The following is a 17,343-nucleotide window of genomic DNA, read 5'->3' as shown; positions in this document are numbered from 1 at the left end:
TTATAACAGCAGCTGATTTACGTCTGCTGTTTGCATCAAACCATCCCCTCTTTTATGTTTGTTTGTTGTCACACTGCAGTATATTCTTTGCTTTATATCGCACATTTTATTAAGGGGCTATAACTGGATACGGACTAGATCCGTGCCCCAGAGCCAGTTATCACACTTTGTGAGCTCTTGTGCCCAATATACACTACTGTCATCACTTAGGCAGTGAGTCAACATCCATCTACTATATACCCAGTATCTTCAAGAGGTATATACATGTGTAAGATCAGTCCCATGTTACCTGTTTTATTTACACAGGCTTTTTAAACTTTTTTATTGCTGCACTAGGAGGTTTACTCTCATATATGGGTTTCTTCTCTGCCATTAGTCAGTCTGGTTAGATTTTGATCAACCACCTAGTTTGCAGTTTAAGGACTAATTAATGTTGTCTGTTTTTTGTGTTTTGTCACCAATGTCAGTTGGATTTTTGGTTCTAATGTTTTGACAATTATTTTAACTAGTTGAATTAAAAGATTACATTTTAAATCATTCATCTTTACACTATCACATACAACGAGTGCTGTCAAAAAGGGTGCTTTTATTGTTTGGAAGGTACAGAAAGTGTTATAATTGTAAAAAAAAAAAAAGGCAGGACATTTTGCCAGTAATTGCAGAGCAGCCCTAAGAGAGAGAATAGAAGAGAACGGAAAAGAATGGGCATATGATAAAGTAGCCCTGTAACTGGTAAAAATTAAAAGGTTTGTTCATACAGGCCACACGAATAGGTCTTTTAAACCAGAAAATATTCTTTTTCCTTCTGTTCTAATGGCAACTAGAAAGAGAATCAGAATAACAGCAGTACAGACCGCGACAACCCCCTTTTCTCCAAAGGAATGTGAAAAAGATATGAGAGAGAACTCAAAAGCTCCAGAGCATAAAAAAATAGTTTCAAAAGCAGGTTATTTATGAGAAGTTGATTGGCTGTGTAGGAGAGAAGTTTGTGTCTCTGTTCTTTGTGTGTCTGTATTGTGGTTTCTGTGTGTGTAAACCAGTAAAAACACATCAATTGCATTTCTAAAGGATTAGGATATGTTGGAAATATTTTAAAAATATGCTGGTAAAAGCTCACACGTATTGTTTAAATTATGTATGGTGTGTTCATAAGCTAGCTAACCTCAGTTGTATAATTGTCCCGTTTTTATTTTTGAGAGGCCATACATTTTTTCGTTTTTATTGCTGTGGAGAGAGCTCCATTTTTAACTTTAAGCTGAAGTTTCAATCCAGTAATTAATATTTAGAAGACAGAGAAGCTGTTTTGTTATCTGCTAGGTCTGCTTTTGGCAAAACGCCCGGGCTGGCTTATTGCCCAAAATAAACAAGCTCTAAAAAAAAAAAAAAAAAAATCCTCTGAGTGTCTTTAAAAATAAAGCTGGCAGTGTGCTCGGCACTGTGCTCGGCACTGTGCAAAGAGATTATATTACACGAAATTAGTGTGACGTCCTCTACAAAAGCATTTGACTATCAACTGAATATGTGATGTATTTTATAACTTCTAACCATTTATTTTTCCATAGGTGTTCTATTTTATTATAAGCAGTAGTTACTGTTAAAATCACTGTATAATATATCATTCCAATTCTGCTGATTAAGCAAACAACATCCTAGTTGCTAATTTATTTATTGGTAGAATACTTTTGCCAGGAAGTGGTGCATTGGGAGTCACCTCTCGTTTATGGGTGTGTCCTGGGTATAGAGTAAAAGGTCAGGTGATACGTAGTTGCAAATACAGTTACATAAGTGAGCATGGTATATATTATATGCAAGGCATTTCACATTTTTAGCAGAATAGTTACAATGGAGTGTTTGGGGTGGAGACCAGACTGGAATTGGCTAGGGGCATTTGTCTTAGTATAGTAATTGTTTAATTGGGAGTGAACACATTTTTGTCCATGACTTTTGATAGTATTGTATTGAAATGTAGTGTATGACTTTATTTATATATAGCATCAAAAATGTACTCAGCACTTCACAAAGAATACAGTAGAGGGAATATTATAATTGCAGCAAAATCAGAAAATAGGAAAAGAAATCCCTGCCCTTAAGAGCTTACAATCTAAGGTTTGAGGGGAATTTACAGAGATAGCAGGTGAGGGAATAAGTGCTATAGATGGCAGTGCTTGGCCACAATGGGTGGTAGAAGTGACTGGGTGTGGGATAATAGCCATGAGTGCAGGCTATTGAGATGCTTGATTTGTGGGGCGAGTTTAAGGTTAGTTAGTATTTAATAAAAAGGTTGATACCATTTGCATCGGAGGAGATGACAGTGAGGCATGAATGAGAGCAAGTGTGTATGGGGAGAAGAGAGATTGGTCTGTAGTTTGAGACAGTGTTTTTGTCCCCACTTTTGAAGATTGGGACAGCTCTGGTAGTTTTCCAGGTCTTAGGGATATGGCCTGCAGAAAGGATAGAGTTGATTATAGAAGCAATTGGTTTGTCAAAAAGATGTAATAAAAGGGGTGGAGCTTTAGTTTTTAGGGTATAAATGTATCTCATACCGTATTATCTGGGAGAGAGCTTTTTGTTTTGAAGCTGTCTCTGCTGTGTGCACCTGAAATAAACTCATTTGATAACTGAATTTTTGTTGTAACATTTTTACAGCTTTAACATCACTTTTCAGCATCATTGACATGTATGCCGTGAGAATAGCCTATTTCTGCACTTAGTTCAAGGTTTTATAGCGCACATTGTTTTTTGCGTTCCGTTGTATAACAATAATCTGTGAATGAATATTAAATATTTATAAAAATGATACACTGCCCGATCCAAGAGACTCGTCCTTCAGCCCTCCCAGAAATGGAATTGTATCGTTTAGTGAGCGCAGATTCACACGCCGGGAATAAAAAAAGGAAAACTCAAATAGAGCAGGATTCTGTGTAATCCAATACAGGATGCTGAGAAATGTCTGTCTCAAAATGGGCAATGCCCCAACTCACATGGCCCATCATGGGGTCTGATCTACCACGCACTAACTGATATGTACGTGTGGATATGTTTTTATTGTTTTAATATATAAAACCTTTTTTTACCCATAACTTTCTGTGTAATACCTACCTCTGTGAGGACAACATGACTACACTATTGGGGAAGATTGCCTAATATCATGACCCAAGAGGGCTGTATGATCACTGATTACCATCAGGAGGTCCAGGGGTATCGAGGCGGGGGGGGGGGGGGTAAACATCTGTAAAGATACCATTCTGTGGCATCTGTCCTCACTGGGCCATGTGAGTTATGGTATTTCTTCTGTAGTCTGAGGATTAACAAGGAGGGATAGAACCCAAATCTGTCATCCATATCCTGCATCACCAGGCAAAAAACTCATTTACACTATTATAAATGTAATATTTAGAGTAAGCTACTGTACACATTCATGAAATGTTGCTACACTTTGGGACGCCAAAACTCCAATTTAAACTAATAGGAGCTAAATTGTGAAAGTATGAAACACTGTAACGAATGTGTGCTAAAGTTGCCATCTAAATTGTCCAAAGGGAGGAAGTGAAACTGAACTGGAAGAAGGAACCACCATTCCCTAGCAGTGTTTCTGGGGGAAGGGACTGTGCTGCTCATGTACTGAAGTCTCTGAAAACTACAACTCCCATGAAACCTGAAGTGAAGCACGAGGAGCAGGTGCATTGCCTCAGCTCTGCACATAAACAGATCTGTCATCAAATAAAAAGTCCCTCCTTAAAAGGGGGGTGCAGCCAATGAGAAGTTGAGTATGTGGTTTTTCTCACTTTGTGTTGCTGACAAAAGCAGTGTGTGTAACTGGAGAGGGGTCAGAAATTAGCAAGAACCCAACCTGAGAGGGACAATACCACTTCTGTCTGTAACCAGTTACTCTGATCAGGCACTAACATAAATGTGGGAGATTACTGGGAGTACAGAATACTTCAATGTCTCTCATAGAGCTTAGTATATTATTGGGAACAATCCCAAACAGCATTTCCCTATAAATTACTCTCACTTATGTGACCGTCAACCCTGCAACCTGACCCCCATCCTCAGGGAGGGCTGCAGATCCAGCTCCTACCCAGCAACCTGACACTCATCCCCAGGGAGGGCTGCAGATCCAGCTACTACCCAGCAACCAGAACCTCATCCTCAGGGAGGACTGCAGATCCAGCTACTACCCAGCAACCTGACACTCATCCCCAGGGAGGGCTGCAGATCCAGCTACTACCCAGCAACCAGACCCTCATCCCCAGGGAGGGCTGCAGATCCAGCTACTACCCAGCAACCTGACCCTCATCCCCAGGGAGGGCTGCAGATCCAGCTCCTACCCAGCAACCAGACCCTCATCCCCAGGGAGGGCTGCAGATCCAGCTCCTACCCAGCAAACTGACCCTCATCCCCAGGGAGGGCTGCAGATCCAGCTCCTACCCAGCAACCAGACCCTCATCCCCAGGGAGGACTGCAGATCCAGCTACTATCCAGCAACCTGATCCTCATCCCCAGGGAGGGCTGCAGATCCAGCTCCTACCCAGCAACCTGACCCTCATCCCCAGGGAGGGCTGCAGATCCAGCTACTACCCAGCAACCTGACCCTCATCCCCAGGGAGGGCTGCAGATCCAGCTCCTACCCGGCAACCTGACCCTCACCCCCAGGGAGGGCTGCAGATCCAGCTCCTACCCAGCAACCTGACCCTCATCCCCAGGGAGGGCTGCAGATCCAGCTACTACCCAGCACCCTGACCCTCATCCCCAGGGAGGGCTGCAGATCCAGCTACTACCCAGCAACCAGACCCTCATCCCCAGGGAGGGCTGCAGATCCAGCTCCTACCCAGCAACCAGACCCTCATCCCCAGGGAGGGCTGCAGATCCAGCTCCTACCCAGCAACCTGACCCTCATCCCCAGGGAGGGCTGCAGATCCAGCTACTACCCAGCACCCTGACCCTCATCCCCAGGGAGGGCTGCAGATTCAGCTACTACCCAGCAACCAGACCCTCATCCCCAGGGAGGACTGCAGATCCAGCTACTACCCAGCAACCAGACCCTCATCCCCAGGGAGGACTGCAGATCCAGCTCCTACCCAGCAACCAGACCCTCATCCCCAGGGAGGACTGCAGATCCAGCTACTACCCAGCAACCTGACCCTCATCCCCAGGGAGGGCTGCAGATCCAGCTACTACCCAGCAACCTGATCCTCATCCAGGGAGGACTGCAGATCCAGCTACTACCCAGCAACCTGACCCTCATCCCCAGGGAGGGCTGCAGATCCAGCTACTACCCAGCAACCTGACCCTCATCCCCAGGGAGGACTGCAGATCCAGCTACTACCCAGCAACCTGACCCTCATCCCCAGGGAGGGCTGCAGATCCAGCTACTACCCAGCAACCAGACCCTCATCCCCAGGGAGGACTGCAGATCCAGCTCCTACCCAGCAACCTGACCCTCATCCCCAGGGAGGGCTGCAGATCCAACTCCTACCCAGCAACCTGACCCTCATCCCCAGGGAGGACTGCAGATCCAGCTACTACCCAGCAACCTGATCCTCATCCCCAGGGAGGACTGCAGATCCAGCTCCTACCCAGCAACCAGACCCTCATCCCCAGGGAGGACTGCAGATCCAGCTACTACCCAGCAACCTGACTCTCATCCCCAGGGAGGGCTGCAGATCCAGCTCCTACCCAGCAACCTGACCCTCATCCCCAGGGAGGACTGCAGATCCAGCTACTACCCAGCAACCTGACCCTCATCCCCAGGGAGGGCTGCAGATCCAGCTCCTACCCTGCAACCTGACCCTCATCCCCAGGGAGGGCTGCAGATCCAGCTACTACCCTGCAACCTGACCCTCATCCCCAGGGAGGGCTGCAGATCCAGCTACTACCCAGCAACCTGATCCTCATCCCCAGGGAGGGCTGCAGATCCAGCTCCTACCCAGCAACCTGATCCTCATCCCCAGGGAGGACTGCAGATTCAGCTTCTACCCAGACATGCATCCCAGGACCCAGCCAGGTTCCCTTCCCGTGTCCGCGAGTTGTGAGTTACAGCCAGGTGTAATATACAGTAGTGGGGTAATCCCTGCAGGTGTAATATACGGTAGTGGGGTAATCCCTGCAGGTGTAATATACGGTAGTGGGGATCCCTGCAGGTGTAATATACGGTAGTGGGGATCCCTGCAGGTGTAATATACGGTAGTGGGGATCCCTGTAGGTGTAATATACGGTAGTGTGGGTCCCTGCAGGTGTAATATACGGTAGTGGGGATCCCTGCAGGTGTAATATACGGTAGTGGGGTAATCCCTGCAGGTGTAATATACGGTAGTGGGGATCCCTGCAGGTGTAATATACGGTAGTGGGGATCCCTGCAGGTGTAATATACAGTAGTGGGGTAATCCCTGCAGGTGTAATATACGGTAGCAGAGTAATCCCTGCAGGTGTAATATAAGGTAGTGGGGATCCCTGCAGGTGTAATATAAGGTAGTGGGGATCCCTGCAGGTGTAATATACGGTAGTGGGGATCCCTGCAGGTGTAATATACGGTAGTGGGGATCCCTGCAGGTGTAATATACGGTAGTGGGGATCCCTGCAGGTGTAATATACGGTAGTGGGGTAATCCCTGCAGGTGTAATATACGGTAGTGGGGTAATCCCTGCAGATGTAATATACGGTAGTGGGGTAATCCCTGCAGTTATAATATACAGTAGTGGGGTAATCCCTGCAGGTGTAATATACGGTAGTGGGGTAATCACTGCAGGTGTAATATACGGTAGTGGGGTAATCCCTGCAGGTGTAATATACGGTAGTGGGGTAATCCCTGCAGGTGTAATATACGGTAGTGGGGTAATCCCTGCAGGTGTAATATACAGTAGTGGGGTAATCCCTGCAGGTGTAATATACAGTAGTGGGGTAATCCCTGCAGGTGTAATATACAGTAGTGGGGATCCCTGCAGGTGTAATATACGGTAGTGGGGTAATCCCTGCAGGTGTAATATACGGTAGTGGGGATCCCTGCAGGTGTAATATACAGTAGTGGGGATCCCTGCAGGTGTAATATACGGTAGTGGGGTAATCCCTGCAGGTGTAATATACGGTAGTGGGGATCCCTGCAGGTGTAATATACAGTAGTGGGGTAATCCCTGCAGGTGTAATATACGGTAGCAGAGTAATCCCTGCAGGTGTAATATAAGGTAGTGGGGATCCCTGCAGGTGTAATATAAGGTAGTGGGGATCCCTGCAGGTGTAATATACGGTAGTGGGGATCCCTGCAGGTGTAATATACGGTAGTGGGGATCCCTGCAGGTGTAATATACGGTAGTGGGGATCCCTGCAGGTGTAATATACAGTAGTGAGGATCCCTACAGGTGTAATATACGGTAGTGGGGTAATCCCTGCAGTTATAATATACAGTAGTGGGGTAATCCCTGCAGGTGTAATATACAGTAGTGGGGGTCCCTGCAGGTGTAATATACGGTAGTGGGGTAATCCCTGCAGTTATAATATACGGTAGTGGGGTAATCCCTGCAGGTGTAATATACAGTAGTGGGGGTCCCTGCAGGTGTAATATACGGTAGTGGGGATCCCTGCAGGTGTAATATACGGTAGTGGGGTAATCACTGCAGGTGTAATATACGGTAGTGGGGTAATCCCTGCAGGTGTAATATACGGTAGTGGGGTAATCCCTGCAGGTGTAATATACGGTAGTGGGGTAATCCCTGCAGGTGTAATATACAGTAGTGGGGTAATCCCTGCAGGTGTAATATACAGTAGTGGGGTAATCCCTGCAGGTGTAATATACGGTAGTGGGGTAATCCCTGCAGGTGTAATATACGGTAGTGGGGTAATCCCTGCAGGTTTAATATACGGTAGTGGTGATCCCTGCAGGTGTAATATACGGTAGTGGGGTAATCCCTGCAGGTGTAATATACAGTAGTGGGGTAATCCCTGCAGGTGTAATATACGGTAGTGGGGATCCCTGCAGATGTAATATACAGTAGTGGGGTAATCCCTGCAGGTGTCATATACAGTAGTGGGGATCCCTGCAGGTGTAATATACGGTAGTGGGGGTCCCTGCAGGTGTAATATACGGTAGTGGGGTAATCCCTGCAGGTGTAATATACGGTAGTGGGGATCCCTGCAGGTGTAATATACGGTAGTGGGGATCCTTGCATGTGTAATATTCAGTAGTGGGGTAATCCCTTTAGGTGTAATATACAGTAGTGGGGTAATCCCTGCAGGTGTAATATACGGTAGTGGGGATCCCTGCAGGTGTAATATACGGTAGTGGGGTAATCCCTGCAGGTGTAATATACGGTAGTGGGGTAATCCCTGCAGGTGTAATATACGGTAGTGGGGATCCCTGCAGATGTAATATACAGTAGTGGGGTAATCCCTGCAGGTGTAATATACGGTAGTGGGGTAATCCCTGCAGATGTAATATACGGTAGTGGGGATCCCTGCAGGTGTAATATACGGTAGTGGGGATCCCTGCAGGTGTAATATACGGTAGTGGGGATCCCTGCAGATGTAATATACGGTAGTGGGGTAATCCCTGCAGGTTTAATATACGGTAGTGGGGGTCCCTGCAGGTGTAATATACAGTAGTGGGGGTCCCTGCAGGTGTAATATACGGTAGTGGGGTAATCCCTGCAGGTGTAATATACAGTAGTGGGGATCCCTGCCGGTGTAATATACGGTAGTGGGGATCCCTGCAGGTGTAATATAGGGTAGTGGGGTAATCCCTGCAGGTGTAATATACGGTAGTGGGGATCCCTGCAGGTGTAATATACGGTAGTGGGGATCCCTGCAGGTGTAATATACGGTAGTGGGGTAATCCCTGCAGGTGTAATATACGGTAGTGGGGTAATCCCTGCAGGTGTAATATACGGTAGTGGGGTAATCCCTGCAGGTGTAATATACGGTAGTGGGGTAATCCCTGCAGATGTAATATACGGTAGTGGGGATCCCTGCAGGTGTAATATACAGTAGTGGGGATCCCTGCAGGTGTAATATACAGTAGTGGGGATCCCTGCAGGTGTAATATACGGTAGTGGGGATCCCTGCAGGTGTAATATACGGTAGTGGGGTAATCCCTGCAGGTGTAATATACGGTAGTGGGGATCCCTGCAGGTGTAATATACGGTAGTGGGGTAATCCCTGCAGGTGTAATATACAGTAGTGGGGATCCCTGCAGGTATAATATACGATAGTGGGGTAATCCCTGCAGGTGTAATATACAGTAGTGGGGATCCCTGCAGGTGTAATATACGGTAGTGGGGTAATCCCTGCAGGTGTAATATACGGTAGTCGGGATCCCTGCAGGTATAATATACGGTAGTGGGGATCCCTGCAGGTGTAATATACGGTAGTGGGGATCCCTGCAGGTGTAATATACGGTAGTGGGGATCCCTGCAGGTGTAATATACAGTAGTGGGGATCCCTGCAGGTGTAATATACAGTAGTGGGTATCCCTGCAGGTGTAATATACGGTAGTGGGGATCCCTGCAGGTGTAATATACGGTAGTGGGGATCCCTGCAGGTGTAATATACGGTAGTGGGGATCCCTGCAGGTGTAATATACAGTAGTGGGGATCCCTGCAGGTGTAATATACAGTAGTGGGTATCCCTGCAGGTGTAATATACGGTAGTGGGGATCCCTGCAGGTGTAATATACGGTAGTGGGGATCCCTGCAGATGTAATATACGGTAGTGGGGATCCCTGCAGGTGTAATATACAGTAGTGGGGATCCCTGCAGGAGTAATATACGGTAGTGGGGATCCCTGCAGGTGTAATATACAGTAGTGGGGATCCCTGCAGGTGTAATATACGGTAGTGGGGATCCCTGCAGGTGTAATATACGGTAGTGGGGATCCCTGCAGATGTAATATACGGTAGTGGGGATCCCTGCAGATGTAATATACGGTAGTGGGGTAATCCCTGCAGGTGTAATATACGGTAGTGGGGATCCCTGCAGATGTAATATACGGTAGTGGGGATCCCTGCAGGTGTAATATACGGTAGTGGGGTAATCCCTGCAGGTGTAATATACGGTAATGGGGTAATCCCTGCAGGTGTAATATACGGTAGTGGGGATCCCTGCAGGTGTAATATACGGTAGTGGGGATCCCTGCAGGTGTAATATACGGTAGTGGGGTAATCCCTGCAGGTGTAATATACGGTAGTGGGGTAATCCCTGCAGGTGTAATATACGGTAGTGGGGATCCCTGCAGGTGTAATATACAGTAGTGGGGTAATCCCTGCAGGTGTAATATACGGTAGTGGGGGTCCCTGCAGGTGTAATATACGGTAGTGGGGATCCCTGCAGGTGTAATATACGGTAGTGGGGATCTCTGCAGGTGTAATATACAGTAGTGGGGGTCCCTGCAGGTGTAATATACGGTAGTGGGGATCCCTGCAGGTGTAATATACAGTAGTGGGGATCCCTGCAGGTGTAATATACGGTAGTGGGGATCCCTGCAGGTGTAATATACGGTAGTGGGGTAATCCCTGCAGGTGTAATATACGGTAGTGGGGATCCCTGCAGGTGTAATATACGGTAGTGGGGTAATCCCTGCAGGTGTAATATACGGTAGTGGGGTAATCCCTGCAGGTGTAATATACGGTAGTGGGGTAATCCCTGCAGGTGTAATATACGGTAGTGGGGGTCCCTGCAGGTGTAATATACGGTAGTGGGGATCCCTGCAGATGTAATATACGGTAGTGGGGTAATCCCTGCAGGTGTAATATACGGTAGTGGGGATCCCTGCAGGTGTAATATACAGTAGTGGGGATCCCTGCAGGTGTAATATACGGTAGTGGGGATCCCTGCAGGTGTAATATACGGTAGTGGGGTAATCCCTGCAGGTGTAATATACAGTAGTGGGGTAATCCCTTCCGGTGTAATATACGGTAGTGGGGGTCCCTGCAGGTGTAATATACAGTAGTGGGGTAATCCCTTCAGATGTAATATACAGTAGTGGGGATCCCTGCAGGTGTAATATACGGTAGTGGGGTAATCCCTGCAGGTGTAATATACGGTAGTGGGGTAATCCCTGCAGGTGTAATATACGGTAGTGGGGTAATCCCTGCAGGTGTAATATACGTTAGTGGGGATCCCTGCAGGTGTAATATACGGTAGTGGGGATCCCTGCAGGTGTAATATACGGTAGTGGGGGTCCCTGCAGGTGTAATATACGGTAGTGGGGATCCCTGCAGGTGTAATATACAGTAGTGGGGATCCCTGCAGGTGTAATATACGGTAGTGGGGTAATCCCTGCAGGTGTAATATACAGTAGTGGGGTAATCCCTGCAGGTGTAATATACGGTAGTGGGGATCCCTGCAGGTAGAATATACGGTAGTGGGGATCCCTGCAGGTGTAATATGCGGTAGTGGGGATCCCTGCAGATGTAATATACGGTAGTGGGGGTCCCTGCAGGTGTAATATGCGGTAGTGGGGATCCCTGCAGATGTAATATACGGTAGTGGGGTAATCCCTGCAGATGTAATATACAGTAGTGGGGTAATCCCTGCAGGTGAAATATAGATATATAAAGATGCAACTTCTCTCTGTGCTGGGAGATCACCTGTATGAGCTGTGCAGGGAGATCACCTGTATGAGCTGTGCAGGGAGATCACCTGTATGAGCTGTGCAGGGAGATCACCTGTATGAGCTGTGCAGGGAGATGTATCTCTCTCTGTGTAGGAAGATCGCCTGTATGAGCTGTGCTGGGAGATGCAGCTGTCTCTGTGCAGGGAGATCACCTGTATGAGCTGTGCAGGGAGATCACCTGTATGAGCTGTGCAGGGAGATCGCCTGTATGAGCTGTGCAGGGAGATCGCCTGTATGAGCTGTGCAGGGAGATCGCCTGTAAGAGCTGTGCAGGGAGATCGCCTGTAAGAGCTGTGCAGGGAGATGTATCTCTCTCTGTGTAGGAAGATCGCCTGTATGAGCTGTGCTGGGAGATGCAGCTGTCTCTGTGCAGGGAGATGCAGCTGTCTCTGTGCAGGGAGATCGCCAATAAGAGCTGTGCAGGGAGATGCAGTTTCTCCATGTTCAGGGACATCGTCTGTAAGAGCTGTGCAGGGAGATCGGCTTTAAGAGCTGGGCAGGGTGATGCAGCTTATTTCTGTTCAGAGAGATCGCCTGTTATTGCTGTGCAGAGAGACGCAGCGTCTCTCTGTGTAGGGAGATCGTCTGTAAGAGCTGTGCAGGGAGACGCAGCTTATTTCTGTGTAGGGAGATCGTCTGTAAGAGCTGTGCAGGGAGTCGCAGCTTCTCTCTGTGCAGGGAGATCACCTGTAAGAGCTGTGCAGGGAGATCGCCTGTAAGAGCTGTGCAGGGAGTCGCAGCTTCTCTCTGTGCAGGGAGATCGTCTGTGAGAGCTGTGCAGGGAGTCGCAGCTTCTCTCTGTGCAGGGAGATCGTCTGTGAGAGCTGTGCAGGGAGATCGCCTGCAAGACCTGTGCAGGGATATGCAGCTTCTCTTGTGCAGGGAGATCGCCTGCAAGACCTGTGCAGGGATATGCAGCTTCTCTTGTGCAGGGAGATCGCCTGTAAGAGCTGTGCAGGGAGATCGCCTGTAAGTGCTGTGCAGGAAGATGCAGCTTCTCTCTGTGCAGGGAGATCACCTATAAGCTGTGCAGGGAGATGCAGATTCTCTCTGTGCAGGGAGATCGCCTGTAAGCTGTGCAGGAAGATGCAGATTCTCTCTGTGCAGGGAGATCGTCTGTAAGAGCTGTACAGGGAGATCGCCTGTAAGAGCTGTGCAGGGAGATGCAGCTTCTCTCTGTGCAGGGAGATCGTCTGTAAGACCTGTGCAGGGATATGCAGCTTCTCTTGTGCAGGGAGATCGCCTGTAAGAGCTGTGCAGGGTCATCGCCTGTAAGAGCTGTGCAGGGAGATGCAGCTTCTCTCGATGCAGGGAGATCGCCTGTATGATCTGTGCAGGAAGATGCTACTTCTCTCTGTGCAGGGAGATTGCCTGTAAGCTGTGCAGGAAGATGCAGCTTCTCTCTGTGCAGGGAGATCACCTGTAAGCTGTGCAGGGAGATGCAGCTCTATCTGTGCGGGGAGATCACCTGTAAGAGCTGTGCAGGGAGATGCCGCTTCTCTGTGCAGGGAGATCACCTGTATTATCTGTGCAGGAGATGTAGCTCTATTTGTGCAGGGAGATTACCTGTAAGAGCTGTGCAGGGAGATGCCGCTTCTCTGTGCAGGGAGATCACCTGTAAGAGCTGTGCAGGGAGATGCCGCTTCTCTGTGCAGTGAGATTGCCTGTAAGAGCTGTGCAGGGAGATGCAGCTCTCTCTGTGCAAGGAGATCACCTGTATGATCTGTGCAGGAGATCACCTGTATGATCTGTGCAGGGAGATGCAGCTTCTCTCTGTGCAGGGAGATGCAGCTTCTCTCTGTGCAGGGAGATGCAGCTCTCTCTGTGCAAGGAGATCACCTGTATGATCTGTGCAGGAGATCACCTGTATGATCTGTGCAGGGAGATGCAGCTTCTCTCTGTGCAGGGAGATGCAGCTTCTCTCTGTGCAGGGAGATGCAGCTTCTCTCTGTGCAGGGAGATACAGCTTCTCTCTGCGCACCTCTTACAGACTGCAGGAGATTTTGAAATCGCTGTTTGATGTTAATGTTGTGAATTACGTCACCCATATATACCAGGATTGCATGCAAATGTACCCCCCCCTCCCCCCACCTTAGGAGTAACTATATGATCCCCATCATATTACCCCATCACTCCGTGTACATCCATTCACACGTCCTCCCCAATGTATATGATCAGCCGATTGCAAATGACAGTGCACTATATGATGTATATATATATCAGAGTGCATGCATTCCTCCAACCAGGAGTACAGCTCATCATCAATCTACAATATTTAAATAACCACATGTGACGGGGAAGGGGTACCCAGACCATTAATAAAGGAATTTGGCCCGGCTGGGTGTCGCTGAGCCATATTGGGGAATTGTGAGAGTCAGCTCTTCAACCCAATTGTGGCATGTAACTGCATGTTAAATAAAGATATGTGTGAGTTTTTACTGTTCCAGGGAGAGGTGCAGGGCGTGAGTCTCAGGGGTGATTTTACGGTAACATGTTGTCAGGGTGTGTTTGGGTAGAAGGGGGCCCATGTTGCGGGTTACCCCGAAAGCAGTTTGCAGCTTACCACCAAATCTCCCTGCTTCAGCACAAACCAGGGCAGTAAGACCGGGCAGGGAACTGGGTTACATTACAGGTCCTGGGGTATGCCCAAATCCCAGAACCCAGTGAGGGGTTCTGTACCTTTCTCACCAAATATTAGGTGAAGAGAGTTTATATGGGTTTTTAAGTTAACATGTAGAGTGTCGGCTCTGCAGCCCGTATTGGCTGCAGTGCTGTAAATGTATTTTAATTGTCTGTGTGTGTCCCGCTAAGCAAAAGAGAACCACATCATCATGCTGAGTTACATATTATCAGTTATGTATCGTGTGTGCGCATTGCAGTAGTGTTTCACGTAGCATATAATCAGCAAGCTAACTTTGGATAGGAATGTCCCAGCTCTCTGATTTTTGCTATGCATACTGCTAGGGGGTACTCATTAAACCGGTTATGTTTTCTGTATTAAAAACTTTCATAAGAAGTAATGAATGAAAGTCACCCTCTTTTTGGTGTATTAATATTATAAGGGTAAGGGGATTTTCATTCAGGCCAGAACAGGAGGTGACACTCATCATCATCCTCATATCTCCCCCAGCACCCTTCATCATCATCCTCATATCTCCCCCAGAAACCCTCACTATCAACCTTTGCGATACTCCCCATCTATCTCTCGGACCCCCATCTCTCCCCCTCACCCACACACATAATACTCCCCCTCCACATCAAACACACAATAACCCCTGCACACCACGAACCAGGGCCGCCAACAGGGGGGTACAAAGGGCACTGGCGTCCCGGGCCCGTGTGTGTGTGTGTATATATGTATATATATAGGAAACCAGGTGTCCCACCAAGGAGACAAACAACAGCACTCAAGGTATATTGCAAAAGTGTACTTGAAAAAAAGCAGGCACATATAAATCCAACGTTTCGGTCCTGTATAGGACCTTCCTCAGGGGCACATATATATGTGTGTGTGTGTGTATATATATATATATGTGTGTGTGTGTGTATATATATATATATGTGTGTGTGTATATATATACAGTAGAGGCAACGATTATTCTAACATTTGCTGTAAACTAGCCGGGTTACATTCTGGGTATGTGCTGGGTATGTGCTGGGCTAGTTTGAGGCACGTTTAAGGCATTTCTGCATTGCCTAACGACCCATAGGATTAACACAGCAGGGATCCCTGGCAGTCCAATTCAGTTTGAATGGGACTGCCAGGGACCCCCGCTGTTAATCTGATAGGCCATTAATCAATGCAGAAATGCTGGGGCTAGTTTAAGGAAAGTTTAAGGCATGTATTCAGAATGTACCTGGGTGTACCTGGGTCTTTTGGGGAATTGCCACTGGTTTTTGTTAGAATAATCGCTGCCTCTACTGTATATGTGTATGTGTGTGTGTATATATATATATATATATATATATATATATATATATATATATATATATATATATTAGAACACAAAATATGTGCCGCAGTCAAATCACCCCTAAATGGTCGAATTATTGGGATAACCAGTGGTCAAGGTAAAAAATAACCCTCTGGTGGTGCTACCAACCCACAAAATGTGTGAAACACGAAAAGAAAAAAGAAGGGTCAAAAAGGAGCTCCCGGAAGAAGCCTTTTCAGGCGAAACGACCTTCGAGCAGAGCTGTGACAGCACCCCTACCTCTTCCTGATCCGTGTTTGCATTGTTATCCTCCAGATTTTTCTTTGTTCTACTGCTGATGCCCGAGCAAGGGACGCAGGGGACGCTGGTCTGTATTGGGATTCCCCTACTGCCCTGCTTATTCTTCATCTGCAGTGTGCTTTGTCCCTGGGTTGCTATATCCTGACCCCTGCTTATCCTCAGTATTATCTCACCATTGAGGACAAATCTTGAGTGCTACCAGTGCACTATTTGAACTCCCTCCCTTGGCTGTTCAATCTATAGGTGCAGCACCGAGCTGGCATCAGTTTATTCATCTCATTTGCAGCACTTTGCAGGGTCATTTGTACATATATCTGAGTGGCTTTGTTTACATAATTTATGATCTTTCTCCTAGCCAGTTAGGTTTTCATGCTGTGTGTTTTATTATGTTTATTATTATACCCATTAACCGTGCCTTTCATGTTTATGTTACTTCATGCAATATTCTGAGCATATTTCTCATCCTTGCTGCTTGATTAGCAGACATTTGAGGTATTACTATTTTTCATGTGGTCTGGTTTGTTTAATACCTTTTTTAGATCGGCCGATCTTTGTTTCATTACTGGGGGAAATATTTTTTCCCCTGGTTTTGTTATGCCATATTTGAACCTTTATGCATTGGTTTTCAACAGACCTTCATGTGATTTGGTGCATAATCCTGTGACTTGTGAGGGCCGTGTCTCAAAAACTGGATTCTACTGACTTATTGACATCTGCTAAGAAATTTTTTTTGGTTGATCAGGAATTTGATCAGGAATATACCTAGGGGTCAGTTCCTACGCCTGAGACGCAATTGCTCTGATATCAGGGATTTTGAGTCTCAGGCTGAGGACCTGAAGTGTAAATTTCTTAATAGGAATTACCCTGAGCATCTTTTGGATGAGGCTATAAATCAGGTTACTAATTTGAGAAGAGAAGATCTTCTTGTATATAAGAAAAAAGATTTGAAAAATAGTTTTTCAGAGAAGGTACCGTTTATTACGCAATATAATGGCATGGCACCTAAGATTAAAAAAATAATTAATAAACATTGGCCGATTTTAATGAGGGACACTGTTCTAGCAAGAATTTTACCTCCAAAACCACAAATAATTTTCACTAGGGCATCAAATTTAAAAACTAGAATTTCCCCAAGCTGTCCACTAATCCAACAAAAAGAGAATAGAGCTATGATAGACAAAGGTTTTTTTAAGTGTTCCAAGTGTACGGCATGTATGTACAGTAATAATGTAAAAAGTTTTAAATCAAACGTCACTAAAAAGGAATATCCTATCAAGTCACATATTTACTGTCATATGTGTATGTCATATATCTACTCCAGTGTCCTTGTGGCCTGCAGTATGTGGGAAGGACAGGAAGAACGTATCAAAGGAGAGTGTATGAACACATATACAACATTAAAAGAGGATTGATCACCCATAGCGTATCCCACCACTTCCTCACACATCACAACAAAAATCCTAGTGGTCTCAAGTGTCAGGCCATTGAGACAATCCCTGCTAGCACA

The 17,343-nt window shown here is 46.8% G+C and overlaps 1 protein-coding gene across 1 annotated transcript in view; it reads left to right on the top strand.

The window, feature by feature from the left end:
- Positions 1 to 5,337: 5,337 nt before the first annotated feature.
- Positions 5,338 to 17,343, top strand: part of LOC142467771 (putative N-acetyltransferase camello) — a 29,259-nt gene continuing 17,253 nt past the window's right edge. Inside the window, exon 1 of the mRNA XM_075573638.1 lies at positions 5,338 to 6,031. Coding sequence (XP_075429753.1) covers positions 5,986 to 6,031 — 46 coding nt within the window. The 5' untranslated portion in view covers positions 5,338 to 5,985. The remainder of the gene's footprint in view (positions 6,032 to 17,343) is intronic.

Source organism: Ascaphus truei, chromosome 1 (genome assembly GCF_040206685.1).
Source record: "Ascaphus truei isolate aAscTru1 chromosome 1, aAscTru1.hap1, whole genome shotgun sequence".
NCBI classification, from domain to species: Eukaryota; Metazoa; Chordata; class Amphibia; order Anura; family Ascaphidae; genus Ascaphus; species Ascaphus truei.
This window is presented reverse-complemented; position numbering and strand designations above follow the sequence as displayed.